The 16,155-nt window shown below is 39.0% G+C and overlaps 2 protein-coding genes and 1 long non-coding RNA gene across 8 annotated transcripts in view; 2 read left to right on the plus strand and 1 right to left on the minus strand.

Annotated features, from left to right (window-relative positions):
• Jar (Myosin heavy chain 95F jaguar) overlaps positions 1 to 973 on the plus strand; it is a 29,414-nt gene extending 28,441 nt beyond the window's left edge. For both annotated transcript variants that reach the window (XM_076831081.1, XM_076831083.1), the window contains one exon: positions 23 to 973. In XM_076831081.1, coding sequence (XP_076687196.1) covers positions 23 to 174 — 152 coding nt within the window. In that variant the 3' untranslated portion in view covers positions 175 to 973. The remainder of the gene's footprint in view (positions 1 to 22) is intronic.
• LOC143378941 (fatty-acid amide hydrolase 2-B) lies at positions 802 to 16,068 on the minus strand. Of its 5 annotated transcripts, none has more exons than XM_076831093.1 (10): positions 15,914 to 16,068; positions 6,426 to 6,599; positions 4,700 to 4,919; positions 3,770 to 3,987; positions 2,554 to 2,665; positions 2,177 to 2,475; positions 1,905 to 2,018; positions 1,552 to 1,719; positions 1,289 to 1,471; positions 802 to 1,207 (listed from the first exon to the last, which is right to left on the minus strand). In XM_076831093.1, exons 2-10 carry the CDS (start codon positions 6,591 to 6,593, stop codon positions 1,115 to 1,117), a joined length of 1,575 nt encoding a protein of 524 aa, XP_076687208.1. In that variant the 5' UTR covers positions 6,594 to 6,599; positions 15,914 to 16,068; the 3' UTR covers positions 802 to 1,114. The 5 variants fall into 5 exon arrangements, with proteins under 5 accessions (XP_076687208.1, XP_076687209.1, XP_076687206.1 ...); XM_076831094.1 differs by having other exon boundaries at positions 6,426 to 6,598; positions 15,675 to 16,051; XM_076831091.1 differs by lacking the exon at positions 15,914 to 16,068 and adding an exon at positions 13,841 to 13,874 and having other exon boundaries at positions 6,426 to 6,598.
• Positions 11,580 to 12,680, plus strand: LOC143378945 (uncharacterized). The gene is made up of 3 exons (XR_013088393.1): positions 11,580 to 12,006; positions 12,307 to 12,330; positions 12,411 to 12,680. It is a non-coding gene; the product is annotated as an uncharacterized LOC143378945 (long non-coding RNA).
• Positions 16,069 to 16,155: the final 87 nt, after the last annotated feature.

Below are 16,155 nucleotides of genomic sequence, written 5' to 3' on the forward strand. Positions count from 1 at the left end.
GGAAACTTACTTTCTGTGAAAGGTATCGACGACATGCAAATGTGCGAATTGAGCCTAGACGAGACTGGGTTGACTAGGAAACGCGGGGCCGAGGTGTTGGAACACGAGTTCAATCGTGAGTGGGAGAAGTATGGGGGAAAGCCGTTCATTCCTCCGTGCGATCGTAAGAAGTGAGACGTCCACCGGAATGCTCATCGAATATATACGACTGTAGTGCTATTTAATATAGGCCTCACCGAATTTTGTATTTGTTGGTTGTCGATCCATTTTGGATGTGAGACCGCAGCACAGTGCCTTAAAGTTCGTGCCTCTCGCGCCGAGAAGGCAAATCACCTGGGAAAATACGGCGACGTTAATTGATTCGACGTTATTGTAATGGAAATGTAAAGTAGCTGGGTTACTGGCGGAACCGTGGGTAGATTTCGTATACCCAGTGCGTCGTGAAGTACACGGTATCTCGGTCAGCGTTCAATTCGGGTGAGAGTGGCCGTGGTTTTTAAATAGCGTGGTAAACTGTAATATTCAGTATTTCAAATCAGTATGGCTAAATTCAAGCGTAGACTTTTGTAAATGCTTAAGAGCGCGTGGGTGCAAGGCGAGAAAGTAAGATTCTTGAAAGAGATCTCATTAAAATTTCGATTTATGTCAGTCTCTTCCAAGAGACGGTTTAATTAAGAGTGCCCCGCCTTGTGATTAACTTATGGTATTAAGGGTGATAGAAAAATGCTGGCCTTTTGGAACGTAAACTCCCCTTTACGATAGAAAGGGCGGCAAGGTTCCTTCGATTAATATAGAGCTTCGTTGAACAGTACTATTCCTGGTTTATTTAACAAAGATGATTTTACTATTCGTATGGTATATCATTGCACATTTAACACGAACTGTAGGTACACCTTCGCAGGTATAAAAGAAGTTGCAATAAGTAAAGAGTGTGTATCGGTTAAGTGATTATAAATAAACAAGATTCACTCAACCAGTTTTACTCCCGTAAAGCAGGCTCCCTGCGATAAGTATGAAATGCTTTTTTTTTATATTAATAAATCACAGTCACCAGCGAGGATGATAACAACAACATCTAAATAATAACAATGATCGGGAGCGATGAGACAAAGGCTCAGCTGGGAGGAGGTACCCAGCCACCAAATTCCTGTTCCAGCTCCTTCGCAACTGCTAGACAAAGTCGATCTTGATAAGCTCCAGCCATCACCTGCGGCAGAATATCTCAGAATTTGTAAATTGACACGGACCACAGATAATTGAGAGAACCACTTATCCAGCGAACAAGTACCTGAAACCCGATTGGCAGTCCCTTAGCGTTTAATCTCATCGGTACGTGTGTCGCAGGCAGTTGCATCAGATTCGCAAATGCGGCGTAAAGACAGTAGTCGAACTCAAGTAAACCTATTTCTGCGAAAGACGCTGCTACAGGATACGTGGGGCATATGAGCACTCCGTCATCCTTGAGCAGATCCTACAATCACACCACTGCGTTACGAAAGCTCACTTGTAATAAGCGTGGACGGTATCTATCGGACGAAGTGTGCTTCATACTTTGAGTTTTTGATGGAGGTCCTCTCGGATGTTTCTGTAATGATGTATGTTAGAAGGCGAAGTAAACGCGTGTGTATCAGAAAGTAGTTGCACAAAGGTGAGAGGTAGAGTGTGCTGCGACTGGCCAAACATTGCCTTAGTGAATTCAATCCATGCGGTCTTCTTTCTCTGTAGAAGAATTTATAAATCAGAGCGTATACTTTAGACAAGTCCTTAGGAATGAGAATGGTAAAGACTGATTGTAATTCTGACTGTGTAATGGTCAAGGTAAGATGTTACGTTCTGTAGTTACACGTACACCGTTCTCAGACCGAGGAGCTTAGTAACTTGTAAACGTAGAATAGGTATCATACTGCGATCTTTACCTCAGGGTGCTCCAAGTCCAGGCACAGATTAGGAAAATGATCTTCGCCAAAAATGGACACCGTTAGTACATTGTACAAACTGCTTACCCACTCCTTCGGAAACTGAAACACAATCCTCTTGTAAGCGTGCGAGTCTCAAAGACTGCGCTATCTGGACTAGGAACCAAGCGTCAACCGTCCTTCACTGACAGCGTTAGAAGCTCGAAGCGCAAGTTGCCTGAAGCTTACATTCAAGCGTACTGATTCCTCAGTGAAATTACCTGTTCAACGCATGCACCGCTCTGTGCTAAGTGATGACTAGCGTCTTTGATCGCCCCCCTGATGTCCATCGTGGTTGCTCTTATACCGCAAAAGCTGTCGAAGTTGTCTATATAAAAGACCCTGAGTGTCTTCAAGTCGACAGGATCTTCCAGGCGCAACTGCTTCTCGTACGTGGTGCTCAGAACCTTCAGAGCCAAGTGGAGGTCCTCTGCGTACCTCGCTATAGGGCCCAGCACTATGTACTTTTGGAACATGGCATTTTCAACCATGGGGAAGTGCCCTTTAATAGGAATGATACCTGGGGAGAAACTCGTATAATTGAGAGAAGAGGATTACACTTTTAAAGATGTTAATTAAATGGAGTTTGATAAAATACCTGGTGTAGGTTTGTGACCGAAGATACCGTTGAAGTGGCACGGTATCCTTATAGAGCCAACGAAATCTGAACCAAGTCCAAGTATAGAGGCTCCTGCAGCAACCAGTGCTCCCTGAAATAAAGAAAGGGGGATTCATCACATTGTGAAACTACACTGGCATTTCGTGTAATTTACGACTATTATGTAGCATAGGGGAGAAACTTATTTGCTAGTGATTTACTACCTAGCTTAGTCAGTAAAAACATGCAGTATAGAGTTTTGTCTGACGGTTGCAGTGAACGAGGTTCTTTCATCTCGCCTGTTGCGCAAGTTTATGTTGCTCCTCGAGAGGAAAACGTTACTACTTAGGTCTCTCCTCTGTAAGGGCGTCCGGAGGGGCAGTTGCTCTCCGGCTTTTGAGAAAAAATCGCTTATTTTTAGAAACTAAGCTTTATTAAGTTTACACTAAAACAGCGAATATTTTTAAACTTCGGTTTTATATTTTTAATTAGAGCAAGAAGGCTGGCTACTCCACTCGCACCGCGTGTTTCGTGATCCGATCGGATATTGTCATTACCAGGGTTGATTTTTCATTATTATATTTTCCTTTACCGCCACCTCAAAGTTGGCCCACCCTGGAAGAAAAGCCCGCAGACGGCCTTGCTTCTCTGCAGGAGCTCTTAATTTTTAATTCATTCTAGCAGCGTTCGGGTTCTTGCAGGGCTGATATAATATAAACTTAAACTCTGAAGGTTTTGAATATTGGGAAGCTTCAGTCTTGAATTGCTAATAGGAGAAGCGTAAGGAAGAGTTTCTTGAGACCTCATACTGGCACTGGCGTGCTAATCCTCCTAATTACTCAAGTAACCACAAGTGAAGTAACTTTGGGTTCAGGCACAAAGTCTGATATTTTTCAAAAATAGCGGCTTGTATCCAGAAACCTTCAGAACCCCTCTGTGCTAAACCATTGATCCAAGATCTATGAATCGTTCATCCGAAGACCACCGTTTTAATCCCCTAGCTAATGGTGGCTGGGTCTTTTTTACCCGAGTGCGATTAATAAATAGTAATAGAGGCGACTTTAGAAATCGAAAAAACGAATTGTTTTAACAAAAAGAAACGCTGCGTGAAAAGCTTATACATAGTAGGACAGTTGTCACGCATCAAAGCTGACCCAGGCACCAATTTCCGCGTGGTCATTACTTAGCTGGGAAACATAATAACTTGAACTGTTACCTCACCACCAGACGATCCTCCTACCGTCTTCCTCCTATCATACGGATTCTTTGTCTTGCCGAAGAGGAAGTTGTGCGTGTGCAACGCCGTACACATTTCAGGCGTGTTGGTAACGCATAGGGGTATAGCTCCAGCGTTCTTCAATATTTCTACTGATAAACCGTCCTCCGCAGCTTTCACGCCTCGCCTCGCCACCGTGCACCCCGTGTAGCTCATCCCTGATCCGGCAAAAAGATTACTTTTTTATCATGGGGGAAGCTTGTTCACGCGACTTCTGTGTGGAATTTTATTCCACAGTGGGGGAATTTTTTTTGGAATTTTTCGTTTCGGATAAGCCTGAGCCGCGAAATCACCTACTCCGTGAACATACCTCTTTTTTTAGGTGCCATATTGACAATGTAAAAAAACAATTGAAACAAATTGCAAGAATTCTTTTTAATTTTTTTTGTATAATATAAGATTAGCTTAATAAATACCAAAAAGATTTATTTCATTATATGTTGCATTTACTGAGAAAAATATCTTTAAAAATAGCTTAATCTTTTGGCGGTTCAAAGTGGAATGACCCCTTAGCTCTACTTCGTCTCCCTTCATTTTTATCTGCTCGTACATATTCTCATTGCTATCACCCTAGTGCGTTCCTTGGGCCTTTTTTGACCCACTCGAGTTCTTATTTTTCAGTAGTTTTCTAACTCAAAAAAAAGTAGAAGAAAATTCTTCCTACCGCGTGTGTTTCTCATTCCTAGATATTGTGTTAAATGTTTAACTAAACAGAAAACTGTAGCTAATTTGTAGCGCTACGTGTTAGTGCCCTGGGAATGCTACCTTTCTTTCTCCTTGTTCTCATTCAATTTCCTTTTCTTTTGTCTGAAGGCTTAGTGCCAAGTTTCAGGCCCATGCTGGGCTGTCTTTTTATTAGAAACATGTTACCTTCGACGGAACAGCTTTCCTTGATGGTGACTGGCACCCCGTAAAGCGGTCTCTCCGTTTCCAGCTGCAGAGCAGTTACTTCTCCTGACTTTAGCTTCTCGTCGCAGATCTTGGCGTCGTTTACAGCCGCTTCGAAACGGTCCTCTATTACTGCGTTTAGCAGAGGATTCACTTCCTTGATACGCTCGACGTACGCTTTCACTAGCATCTCGCTGGAAAGCTTTTCCCAGTGGAAGAAAATCACGAATTATGGATTGGTATAATTCAATCGAGCCCTGTCATTCATTTTTTTTTAATCGAGGGATTGAATAAATTTATGATTATCCACTCGTGAAACTTTCTCGCAAGGAATCTTCGGTAACCGGAAAACTTTGGTTTCTTTCAACCGGAGAACGATGTTTTATTTAAGCTACAAATTTTAAATAATTCGATTGCATAGCTTTATATAGCATAAAGTAATTAAATTTTCATTCCAACAATTTCTTTGTGTTTACTACGATTTTTAAGCTATAGGAAAATCGGAAAACACGAGCTAACATTTGAGGGCTGTTTTCACCCTGAAGGGCCAAAAAGTAGCGCAGAAAAATTGCCTGACACTTTTATTAAATTCCCTTAACCCTTATACGGAATTTTTAAAGTCTCACGGATAAGTAACCCTAGTAGCGCAAAATATTGAATACATATACATTCAATATTAAAAAGAGGTTCAATAGCTTTCTAATATTTAAATATACATACAATATTTATTCTAGATTAAGAAGCAAATATTTTTTTCCAAATATACTGGAAATATTCATTTTATATTAGAAAAGTATTTTTGTCCAAATATAAATAAAATATTTATTTAATATTAGAAACAAAATATTTTTTCCCGAATATTCGGGAAATATTCATTTTATATTATGAACAAAATATTTTTTCAAAAATAAAGTAAATATTTACTTTACATTTTTTAAATATTAATTTAATATTTCATGAATATTTATTTCACATTTTCTGAATATTTACTTTACATTTTTTAAATATATATTTTACATTTCCTGAATATTTATATCGGAGCTCTGAATATTATTTTCACATTTCCAGAATATTTGCTTTATACTTTCTGAATATTTCTTTTACATTCCACGAATATTTAGTTCATATTTCCAAAACATTTATTTCACATTTTCAGTATGTGTATATAATATTTGTAATCAACATTTTTGTCATATTAAAAAGTGTGGCCAAAAAAATATTTTTATAATATTTGGAAAAGATATTTAACCAATATTTTGTGCTACCAGGGAAAAATTTGGGTCAAGTTGACCCAGCATCGTGTATTTACAAGAAACGAGCATACAAAAGTAAAACTCAGTTCATTTAATTATTACGGTTTAATATTTTAAGAACTTATTAATTTCAAAAAAAAAATGAAAATAAAAAATTGCAAAGTTAGTATTATTTATTATTGACGGTTATTAGTTATTTGAAGATATGTTTCAGCCCAAATAATGCATTAGTAAAGGAGGACTGAGGATTTGTGACTCGATTGGGCTCAAAATGGCCCAATTTCCGTACAAGGGTTGAGACCCTGCAAATCTACAGAAAGAAAATAATTGAGTAGGAATCTTCACGTCGCGAAACTTCGTTGAAAGAGTGCAAGGTCGGTAGGGAATTGGTATCACAGGTCTAGTGCTTGATGATTAGCAACGATGGAAGAAATTAATAGCAATTATCCACTCACTTCTCCCTGCCTGATCTTCTTGGCCAGCGTGGCTGCAGGGAATTTCAACAGAGGATTCTTGATCGGTGGCAAGTTAGGCATCCTCCTGCAGTAAATTAGACTGTAGACACCTCGAAGTAGCATGTGCATCAGGCGCATCAGCGCTGCCACTACACTGGGCAGGATCATCTTCCCTGTTGTCAGAAATATAATACTCTTTAAAGGGGTGTAATTGACCCCTGAAAATCCGGTTATTTTCCTATTTTCTGTTATAACTCGTCAACTGTAAAATAAGTTGTTTACCAAATGATAGATCTAATTAAAAGAAGAAACTTTTTTCTATCTCTTACAGTTCGCGAGTTATAACACAAAATTGGAAAACAGCCGAATTTTCGAGGGTTAATTCCACCCCTTTCGAGTGAATTTGAGCAGCAAAGAAAAATTGCCTTGTAATCAGGAGGAAATCCCCTACGTATTCGCAAAGTTTCAGAATTTTTTTAATTTTCGGCTTCGAGATCTTGCCTTGTTAATTACCCATATTTGGTAAATTTCCTTGCAAGTATTTCTGAACGCAGGTACGTATGTTTACACACAGTTTTTGTGTTGTCAGACGGTCAGGCATTATTTGAAACACGAGGTATTGTTTGAAATATAATTACTTGAAGTACCTTCTATTTTCTTATTTTGAAATACTCATTTCGCAATAGTATTTGTACGAATTAGTATTAAAATATATATTTGAAGTACTATCTTTATGTTACTACTACATCAAAGAAAAGTTTATTTGTCAAATCCTGCATCACCCGAAGAAGTAAACATATTTATTTCTATCTATCTGTTTCAAAAATCTATTTTCCCCAGCCCTGCTTCTATGCAGAACCTTAGGAGGCTCATAGAGTTCACTTATTTTTAATCAGAGAACAAGCACCGCGTACTTTTACACGCGTACGTTGAACCTGAATTGTCAGAGGAGTAAGAGACGTCCCTAGGCACATTAGGTGGGTGGAAAAATTCGTTAGGTGATGTCAGGTGTAAAGAGACGTCTCTTTTTTATACACCTACTTGTACTTCGACCAGAAAAGTGGTAAAAGGTCACAGATAGCCAGGGGCGAATTTGTACATGTGCTAAGTAGGCTGCAGCCTAAGGCCCGGTGCAGAGGCTTGCGGCAGTTTGCTACCGCGTTTTGGCAGAACATTGATTTATACGAAGCAGTTCACACGGGGCGCAAATTTGAGCGGCTACCAGGCGGCATGTTTTGCTTTCGTTTTGACGAACGCACTTTAAATCAGAGACTGTATAGAGAGAACTCAAAAATCGTTGTGAATAGTGCAGTTTATTGAGAGATATAGAGAACTGATGCGATACAATAGATGCGTGACGATTTATGCGAATGTTATCGAGATACTACTGCTCTGTATAACCGAGCACTCAGGTCGGTCGCGAGAGCGTGAGTGTGTGTACGAGTGTTGCGAAAGGTAAATAAGCGGTCCATCAGCTGTTTGATAATATTCTTGCGAATGATGTGAAAAGTAGAGATAGAGAGAAAGAGAGATGGACAGAGAGAGAGATATGATTCTGCTGAAACAGAGACAGTAAATATTTCATCAACTCGTTCATACAAGCCTTCGATAAAAAGACAAATTATTACGCTACCTTTGCACAGTAAAAATACCGCAGCCATTTAAATAATTCATTGAGCAGAGCAGACTTCAAATCTCGAGGAATATACTTTGATTAAAAAACACGAAATGTATTTTCACTTTCAATAGAGACTTTGCCTCAATAAAGAACTTTTCCAGCGACCTAATACATGGAAGTCGTTCGTGGAAGCATTGTGAAGAAAGCGTGGCGCCGAAGCAGCGAATCGCAGTATTTTTATGGCCAGCAATTCGACTTGTATCTCTCATACGCAATTCCCACCCGTGATTACCGCCTATTAACCCACTTCCACAGCGTTCTTCCGCCCGATCGTGCCACGAAATCGGCTAGTTTCTCTGCGGTTGTCCAGCGATTCAGATTTCTACAATCTGATCGGCGATTCGGTGTAACGACTGCATCCAGCGATCATCTCGCGAGTCCAAAACGATTTCGTTCGAGCCACGCATTGGAAGCATTCGAGACGCGACGCGCGGGGAACGATCGGTTGAGTTAGTTCCCCGCTCCGTGAGGCGAATCGCTGCTTTTCACGTGTTCGCACGCGCAGAAAGAATGTTTAGTGATACGGTGGAGGGACGCAGGCCTTTTTCGTGGCTGCGAGAGTTATTTAGTCTGTGCTGTTGGATTTCTGTGGAAGTAATTTGATAGGGGCTGATGCAAGCTTCTTTATTTTTCAGTTTAAGGGGGTATACCCGTTTGAACCCTCGGAAAATGTATACATTTTGTGGATTTTTTTACAAGTCAACGGTTTGATGCAGATTTCCCGTTTTTTAACTATGTTTACATAGTATTATGAACTACTTATAAAAAAAGTTTCAGTTAAAAAACTATTGTTTTTCGGAAGTTACGGATACATGTCCGAAAGTCTCTCGATTTTAGACGGCTAAACGGTGGCCCTAAAAACTCGCGCTACGTTCAACCAATTTACTTCCAATTTTGCATGCAGAATCATAATAAGATTCCGCATCGTCCAACGAAGGCTTTTTTTATTTCGATTCCCCGTTTATTATTTATAAAGGAAAAAGGTGGATTTTTCTCTTAGAAAAATTTAACTTTACCTTTGATCTCTCACCATTTCTTTATTTTTCAAAATTTTCAAAATCGCCTTCGTTGGACGATGTGGAATCTTATTATGATTCTGCATGCAAAATTTGAAGTAAATTGGTTGAACGTAGCGCGAGTTTTTAGGGCCACCGTTTAGCCGTCTAAAATCGAGAGACTTTCGGACATGTATCCGTAACTTCCGAAAAACAATAGTTTTTTAACTGAAACTTTTTTTATAAGTAGTTCATAATACTATGTAAACATAGTTAAAAAACGGGAAATCTGCATCAAATCGTTGACTTGCAAAAAAATCCACAAAATGTATACATTTTCCGAGGGTTCAAACGGGTATACCCCCTTAACTGGGGGTAGTAATTAAGGGGGGAGCCGGGTGTAGCAAATCGAAGAAATCGATTTTTTTCGTTTTGCATAAATCAATAGTTGAACATCACGATAATATGTTCCCAAAGCAGCAAAACGAAATTCGAAAAATTAAAGCGGATATAGCCGGTTTTGCTACGCTGCGCCAGGCTACCACAAAACTTTAAATGCGTTTTTCTCGAAACGACAGTTTTATACTTTGCGGGCAATGTAACTAAAAAAATATTCAACCAATCGACTTGGCCTTGTGCACGGATATTTGTGAACATTTTCTTCATAGTACTAAGTTATTAGTATAATGATATTGTTTAAATAAATAACTTTTTTTTAGACATTTAAGGCAAAATTTCGTTGGAAACAGTGAACTTTTTATTCAAGAGGCCGTCATTTGTTCATTTTGCATGTTTTAAGTTTCAAATTTCTTCATTCTGTGCGTACACTCATAAACTAAAAGAAAATTGTTCGATTTTTGGTTTCAGATGAAACCAAAAGACGCTACGTTGCCCGCAGCGCAATAATTGCGTCGCCAACGGACTGGGCATAACTTTGTTATTTGCTGCTCTTTTTTAATAATTTTTTTTTGTTATATACCTTAACCTGTTAATACAATATCCTGAAAGTTTCAGAAAGATCTATCAAATACTTTCTTTAAAAAAAATTCCCGAAAAATGCCTCGATTTTCATTTAGTTACACCAGGCTCCCCCCTTAAGGGGTTACGCCACCCTGAGGCGCTGAAACAGCACTAAACTAGACGAATTTTTTTTACTCATACTATGAGGTTGAAAATTATTTATTTTCTTCTTATGGGTAGTGCATGTGTTAGTGCAACTTTTTTTCAGGTTCAGTGCTTCAAGCACTCTTATTAGTTGGCATAGCTAGTGTTATTTTGAGAAAGACAGACAATCTGTGGATTTTTATAAAATACCAATTTTGAGTTCCAAATGCGTCACGCGCGGAAAAGGCTTAAGGTGTTCAAATGGGGGAGCAGATCTATGTTTTGGATTGCTAGGAATGGTAGTTGGAAAGCTCGGTACGAGGGGTCCTGTTTCGTCACTTAACCGAGACCAGGATGTGTCTAAACACTTCGGAGCGCATAATTGTCTCCCATGATTGAGTTTCCCATCACGGTTCGTGAAATCGGAATGCCAGGTCGTTATTCGACCATCGTTGGGGGTCTATTACCTGTTCGTGCATCGACCGTCGGCGTTTTGAGTGGCATTGGTTGCTTAAATGACCCGTCTCCATACGTAAGGTGATCACGTATCTTAAGAACTAGGTCATCTTGTGGAGGGCAGTAGCTACAGCTCTGTTTATGCCCAGGTTGGCTCGACAGGGTGGTCGAGGCTTTGGGTATGAATTATGTAGAAGCAGAATTTGGAGTTTGCGTGCAGCTGGAATTCTTTGAAATTTGGTTGCAAGGAGATATAGTTGATTCTAATTTCAAAATTTGATGAAGTCTAATTTTAAATTCAGCTGCAATAGTGGTTTGGCCGACACCGATTTTACATTCGAAGAATTCTAATTTTTAATTTCGTTGCAATAGTGGTTTGGTCGATTCTAATTTCAAAATTTCATGAATTCTAATTTCAAAATTTCATGAATTCTAATTTCAAAATTTCATAAATTCTAATTTCAAATTTGATTGTAATAGGCGTTTCGTCGATTAAAGAGTGTGAAACATGTTCACTGTTTTGAGTAACAGAAGCTTGGCGAGGTTTCCGAAGTGTAAAGTTGAAATGATACTCGATTTATCGTCGTGATTTGTTAACAGATTCAATTATTCCGAGATAAAAAGAGTCAACGTGTCTCGCACGCGGCCTTGGCCTTAAGTATTCCAGCTTATGCGACCAACGTGCTCCGAGCTTGTTTAACTGTCTATTAATTAGGTATATACCGGGTTGTGGTGTCTGTCCTTTTTTATGCAAGTACGTGTTAGTACTATTTGTCTCGTGAGAATGTAGTAACAACTATATTGCAAGTAGGTGGTTTATGTTTCATATTTTTCGATTCGTCATGACGCGAAAACAAAGTACTGACGGCGTTACGTCAGTGTTATAATTGGATTATGCAACGTAAGGCACATCGGTGTTGCGTTAGAGATCAAAGCGCTGGGGATTATCTAATAGATATTTCTAATATAATTCAACGCGATTTTTTGATTTATTATGGGAAAAATTGCTTTTATTTTTTTATATTACGTGTAGGTTGAAGGGAAGGAGGTTTAAAGATATAAATCAAGTTTTAAGTGATGTCAAAATGAATGAAATATTGCAACTCAAGGCAAATTGAATCATGAGGCAAATCAAGTAGCGATTCAGCTTAAGTCAAATCAGTTCACAAGTTGACTTAGGTCAAATTGTATCAAGTAGCAACTCAACTTAAGTCGAATCAATTCACAAGTCGGCTCAAATTCACTCAAAGTAAAGCAATTAGTGATTCAACTTAAGCCAAATCAATTCACGAGTCGGCTCAACTTAACTCAAATGAAGTCAACTCAAATGAAGTCAACTCAAATTCAAGTCAACTCAAATTCAAGTCAACTCAAATTCAACTTAACTCAAATGAAGTCAACTCAAATCAAGTCAACTCAAATCAAGTCAACTCAAATCAAGTCAGCTCAAATCAAGTCAACTCAAATTCAAGTCAACTCGAATCAAGTCAACTCAAATCAAGTCAACTCAAATGCAAGTCAACTCAAATCAAGTCAACTCATATCAAGTCAACTCAAATCAAGTCAACTCAAATCAAGTCAACTCAAATCAAGTCAACTCAAATCAAGTCAACTCAAATCAAGTCATCTCAAATCAACTCAAATCAAGTCAAGTCAACTCAAATCAAATCAAGTCAACTCAAATCAACTCATATCTAGTCAACTCAAATCAAGTCAAGTCAAATCAAGTAAATTCAAATAAAATCAAATCAGATCTCGTTACAAGTCAAACAAACAACTCCCATGTGTGCATCATATTGAATCGTCATTATTGTTTTTACTAATTTGGTTAACCGGTTTAATAAAGCGCAGACAATTAGTAACGCGATTTACGCGCAGTACCTATATGTGAATGGCGTTTCCAACAACGAACGATGAACAGGAAATTTTATTATGCTTAATATATTTCCTTGCGTGGAAGACTTTGAACCATGCATATTGCTTCGAAAATTGTGTTCTAACGCAATCTTCATGACGTCTTTTCAATAACCACAGAAGATTTCCACAGACGTGCGCGATGAATAACTAGAATTATTCAAGGCATGCATATTTCCTCTAAATCAGATCACCGAGGGCAACAGTATTTTCAGATACACGCATTCCAGTCGAGGAAAACCGCAAACCAGACCTCCTAAATATCAAGAAACGGAAAATTCCAAGCCTCGGTACAGTCCTACCGAAAAGGAAATTTGTTTCCGTTAAACTGCGCACCCGATTCTGCTAACTAAACGCCGGAGAAAGTTCAGCAACCTTTGTTCCCCGAAGTAATTAACATTCGTGCGATGCCATTAGGATTTCGGAGTCTACTACTTTCAGGCAGATACCCCACTAAACGACATTGATCTCTCAACTAAGTACGCTCTAATTCACATGATTTGAATATCACAGTGTAACAAGTAGATACTACATTGAAACAGGTTAAAGTCTCCACTTCCAACAATCCTGACCATCAGTTAAACTTACATAGCACTATCGTACTTTGAAATTCAAATACGTCGGGACTACCATATTTTTCATATCAATCGATTCCGTGTAAGTCGTCTACAGGGCGTATAAAATGTAATGATCATCACTTTCAGGGGTGAATCTACTTAAAAAAAAAATTGCCCCAAAATTCTTCACAATATTGAAAGTGAATTAAATGTTTTCACATCAACGTGCTCTGCGCAACCAGACGAAAAATAATTCAAATGAAACTATATGCCAGAAAAAATTGTCAAAGCACCCGCAAAAATTTGAGTAAATTTACAATTTTACTATTTTGCGGAAAGGTTATTTTGGCAAATTTCCACCGATCCAGAGGGGCAGGTTCACCCCCGAAAACAGGGACCATTTCTTTTTGCACACCCTGTACAGTACTGGAAATATGATTACATCACTCAAACAAATACGTTGCGTTGTCACTCGTGTCTCTCCTATCTACAAGGAAAATATTTCGAAATTTATTTATTTAAAAAATTCGTGCCTCGCTATCTCGGCCAAAACAAACTGGATACCAATCAGTTTATCAATCATACTGATATGAAAATTCTGCTTAAATTCGAGAGTGATGCAGCCAACATTCCCAATACTGTGCCCATATTGGGAAAAGGAAATCAGCCACATTGATTCCTGAAAGTGAAAACCTGTCCAAAGAGCGATACTTGCACGGGCCAGATCCATTGGAACGAATCAGTTTAATCGCCTGTTGCAAAAACAAGTGGATTTGCTCTTAAGGGTGTATTGGACTTATCTTCAAAATGGTACCAAGTTGATGAAAATTTGTGAGATTGTTCTTTCTAATCTTCCTGACGTGCTCCAAAATTTTAAACAAATTCTCTAAATATTTGCTGAGTTATAACGATTTTAATTTTCACTGATTTTACACGTACTCTTGTGGAAAGAGACACGACCTCTACAGATAAAACAGCTGAAAAAATGTTGAAGAAACAGTACCAATGTTTTCATTTTTTTTTTACACGTAGTGTATGGGTAGATGAAAATATCTGCCAAGTTTCAATTGTTTTCGCTACGCCGTTTTAAAGAAATAAATTATAACTTGAGAAAATTGTGAATTCAGGGCATTTTCACTGCCAAAAGTTTAGCAAGTGATGCTTGAGAAAGTACTTGTAAAGTGAAAAATACCTTCCTGGGAATAAAAATAAGACTCCAACGACAGTTGGAGTTCCTTACATCTAGATTTACTATGCGTAACACGAAGATATTCAAGTGTTTCTAGTTTCATATACTTTTGTCTAATATTGTACGTCCGATACATCCTTAAGTGGATTCTTGTTTTCGTAAAAACGATTGTACTCGCACCTCCTCTAGCAAACACGCGCATACCAGTAAAAAGAACATTGCTCGTGTTGCGCGGACCTCTTTAACAAAAGCTGACGCGTTACCTGGCACAAAAACTCGCATATTCGTAATTCGCTGTACATCGATTCAGATTTATGCTGTTTCCCAGAGAATCGCTAGGTAAGGCTGAAAGAATGAACGATTGTTTACTTCCACGCTATCACGAGGCGGAGTCTATACTTGATTAATCAGTGCTCAACAAAATTACAGAATTCATTCTAGGAAAGAAGAGCAATGAGTAGAAGCGATTTTTTGGAAGCTTTCGCCTTACTAAATGTAAATAGACCCGGAGTAAAAGATTTGCCACCTTTAGGCTGACAAGCGTCTGCCACCCTTTTCTTGAAATATTATCAAATAGTTTAATTTAAAAGAGTTGAGACAATTTTAAAATTAATTCAATATTAGTTATTGCTAATTTGCTATTTGGAAAACAGGGAATTGAAGAGGTCTTGCAGAAAAGACTGTAAGTGCCAACGTTGAAAATAAAAAAAAATTTATCGAATAATGTTCTACGTGCTAATGGTAATAATATAGTATAGAAGTTGGTTTTTGGCACTTAGGTACAGTGTTTTCTACAAGGACTCTTCAATTGCTTTTAAACTTGTCTCGAGCTTCTGCGTTTAAACCTTTCCCAACTTCTTTCGCTCAAAATTTACCGCATCGCAAAATTTGCCGCCCCCAAATTTGCCGCCTTTCAAAATTTGTCGCTCCCCAAAATTTGCCGTTCCCGATATTCGTCACCCTTCAAAATTTGTCGCCTCCCAAAATTTGCCGTTCCCGATATTCGTCACCCTTCAAAATTTGTCGCTCCCCAAAATTTGCCGTTCCCGATATTCGTCACCCTTCAAAATTTGTCGCTCCCCAAAATTTGCCGTTCCCGATATTCGTCACCCTTCAAAATTTGTCGCTTCCCAAAATTTGCCGTTCCCGATATTCGTCACCCTTCAAAATTTGTCGCTTCCCAAAATTTGCCGTTCCCGATATTCGTCACCCTTCAAAATTTGTCGCTCCCCAAAATTTGCCGTTCCCGATATTCGTCACCCTTCAAAATTTGTCGCTCCCCAAAATTTGCCGTTCCCGATATTCGTCACCCTCCAAAATTTGTCGCCCCCCAAAATTTTGCACTCCCCTACTTACCCTATACAAAAATCCGCCCCCGAGTGTAACTTGTACTTGGTTCAGAAAAGTGTTCACAAACTTGAATTGGCACGGCAGGAAAATAGAACACAGATTTCGAGCACTCCTTGGCACTTTTCTTCTTCTTTACTTGAAATCAGTCTGAAGTTTCGCAGCGGCAGATGAATTTCCATGCACAGTGAAACAAGGACACCAGCTTCGGTTGCGTTGCACGCGACCACGCATCGATGTCTCCTATTTCAAAGTCGATTGCCCTTCGCTGGATAAGTTAAAGCCCCTTCGTGATCAGGCTCGCTGATAGCCGATGTATTATGTCACTCGTTCGCGACTTCCTTCGTCCGCGAGCTCTGAGAACTTACTGGCAAGGTGTTGGCGGACGCGTACCATTTCGCGGCCATCGCGGACGGAATCGCGGGGAACTTCTTGGATGGAAATTCAGCCGCATTATCGAGGGTGGATCGAGGCGTGTCAATTATGAGAC

This window comes from Andrena cerasifolii, chromosome 2 (genome assembly GCF_050908995.1).
Source record: "Andrena cerasifolii isolate SP2316 chromosome 2, iyAndCera1_principal, whole genome shotgun sequence".
In the NCBI taxonomy this organism is placed as follows: domain Eukaryota; kingdom Metazoa; phylum Arthropoda; class Insecta; order Hymenoptera; family Andrenidae; genus Andrena; species Andrena cerasifolii.

Bases quoted from the DNA above. Each gene is read 5' to 3' on its own strand.
- LOC143378941 (XM_076831089.1), bottom strand. From the start codon at position 12,745: ATGCATGCCTTGAATAATTCTAGTTATTCATCGCGCACGTCTGTGGAA. The intron at 3,988-4,699 runs GTAACATGTTTC...TTGCCGGATCAG, and splicing joins GGAAAGCTGTTCCGTCGAAG to GGATGAGCTACACGGGGTGC. The intron at 1,720-1,904 runs GTATGATACCTA...ATTCTTCTACAG, and splicing joins ACCCTGAGGTAAAGATCGCA to AGAAAGAAGACCGCATGGAT.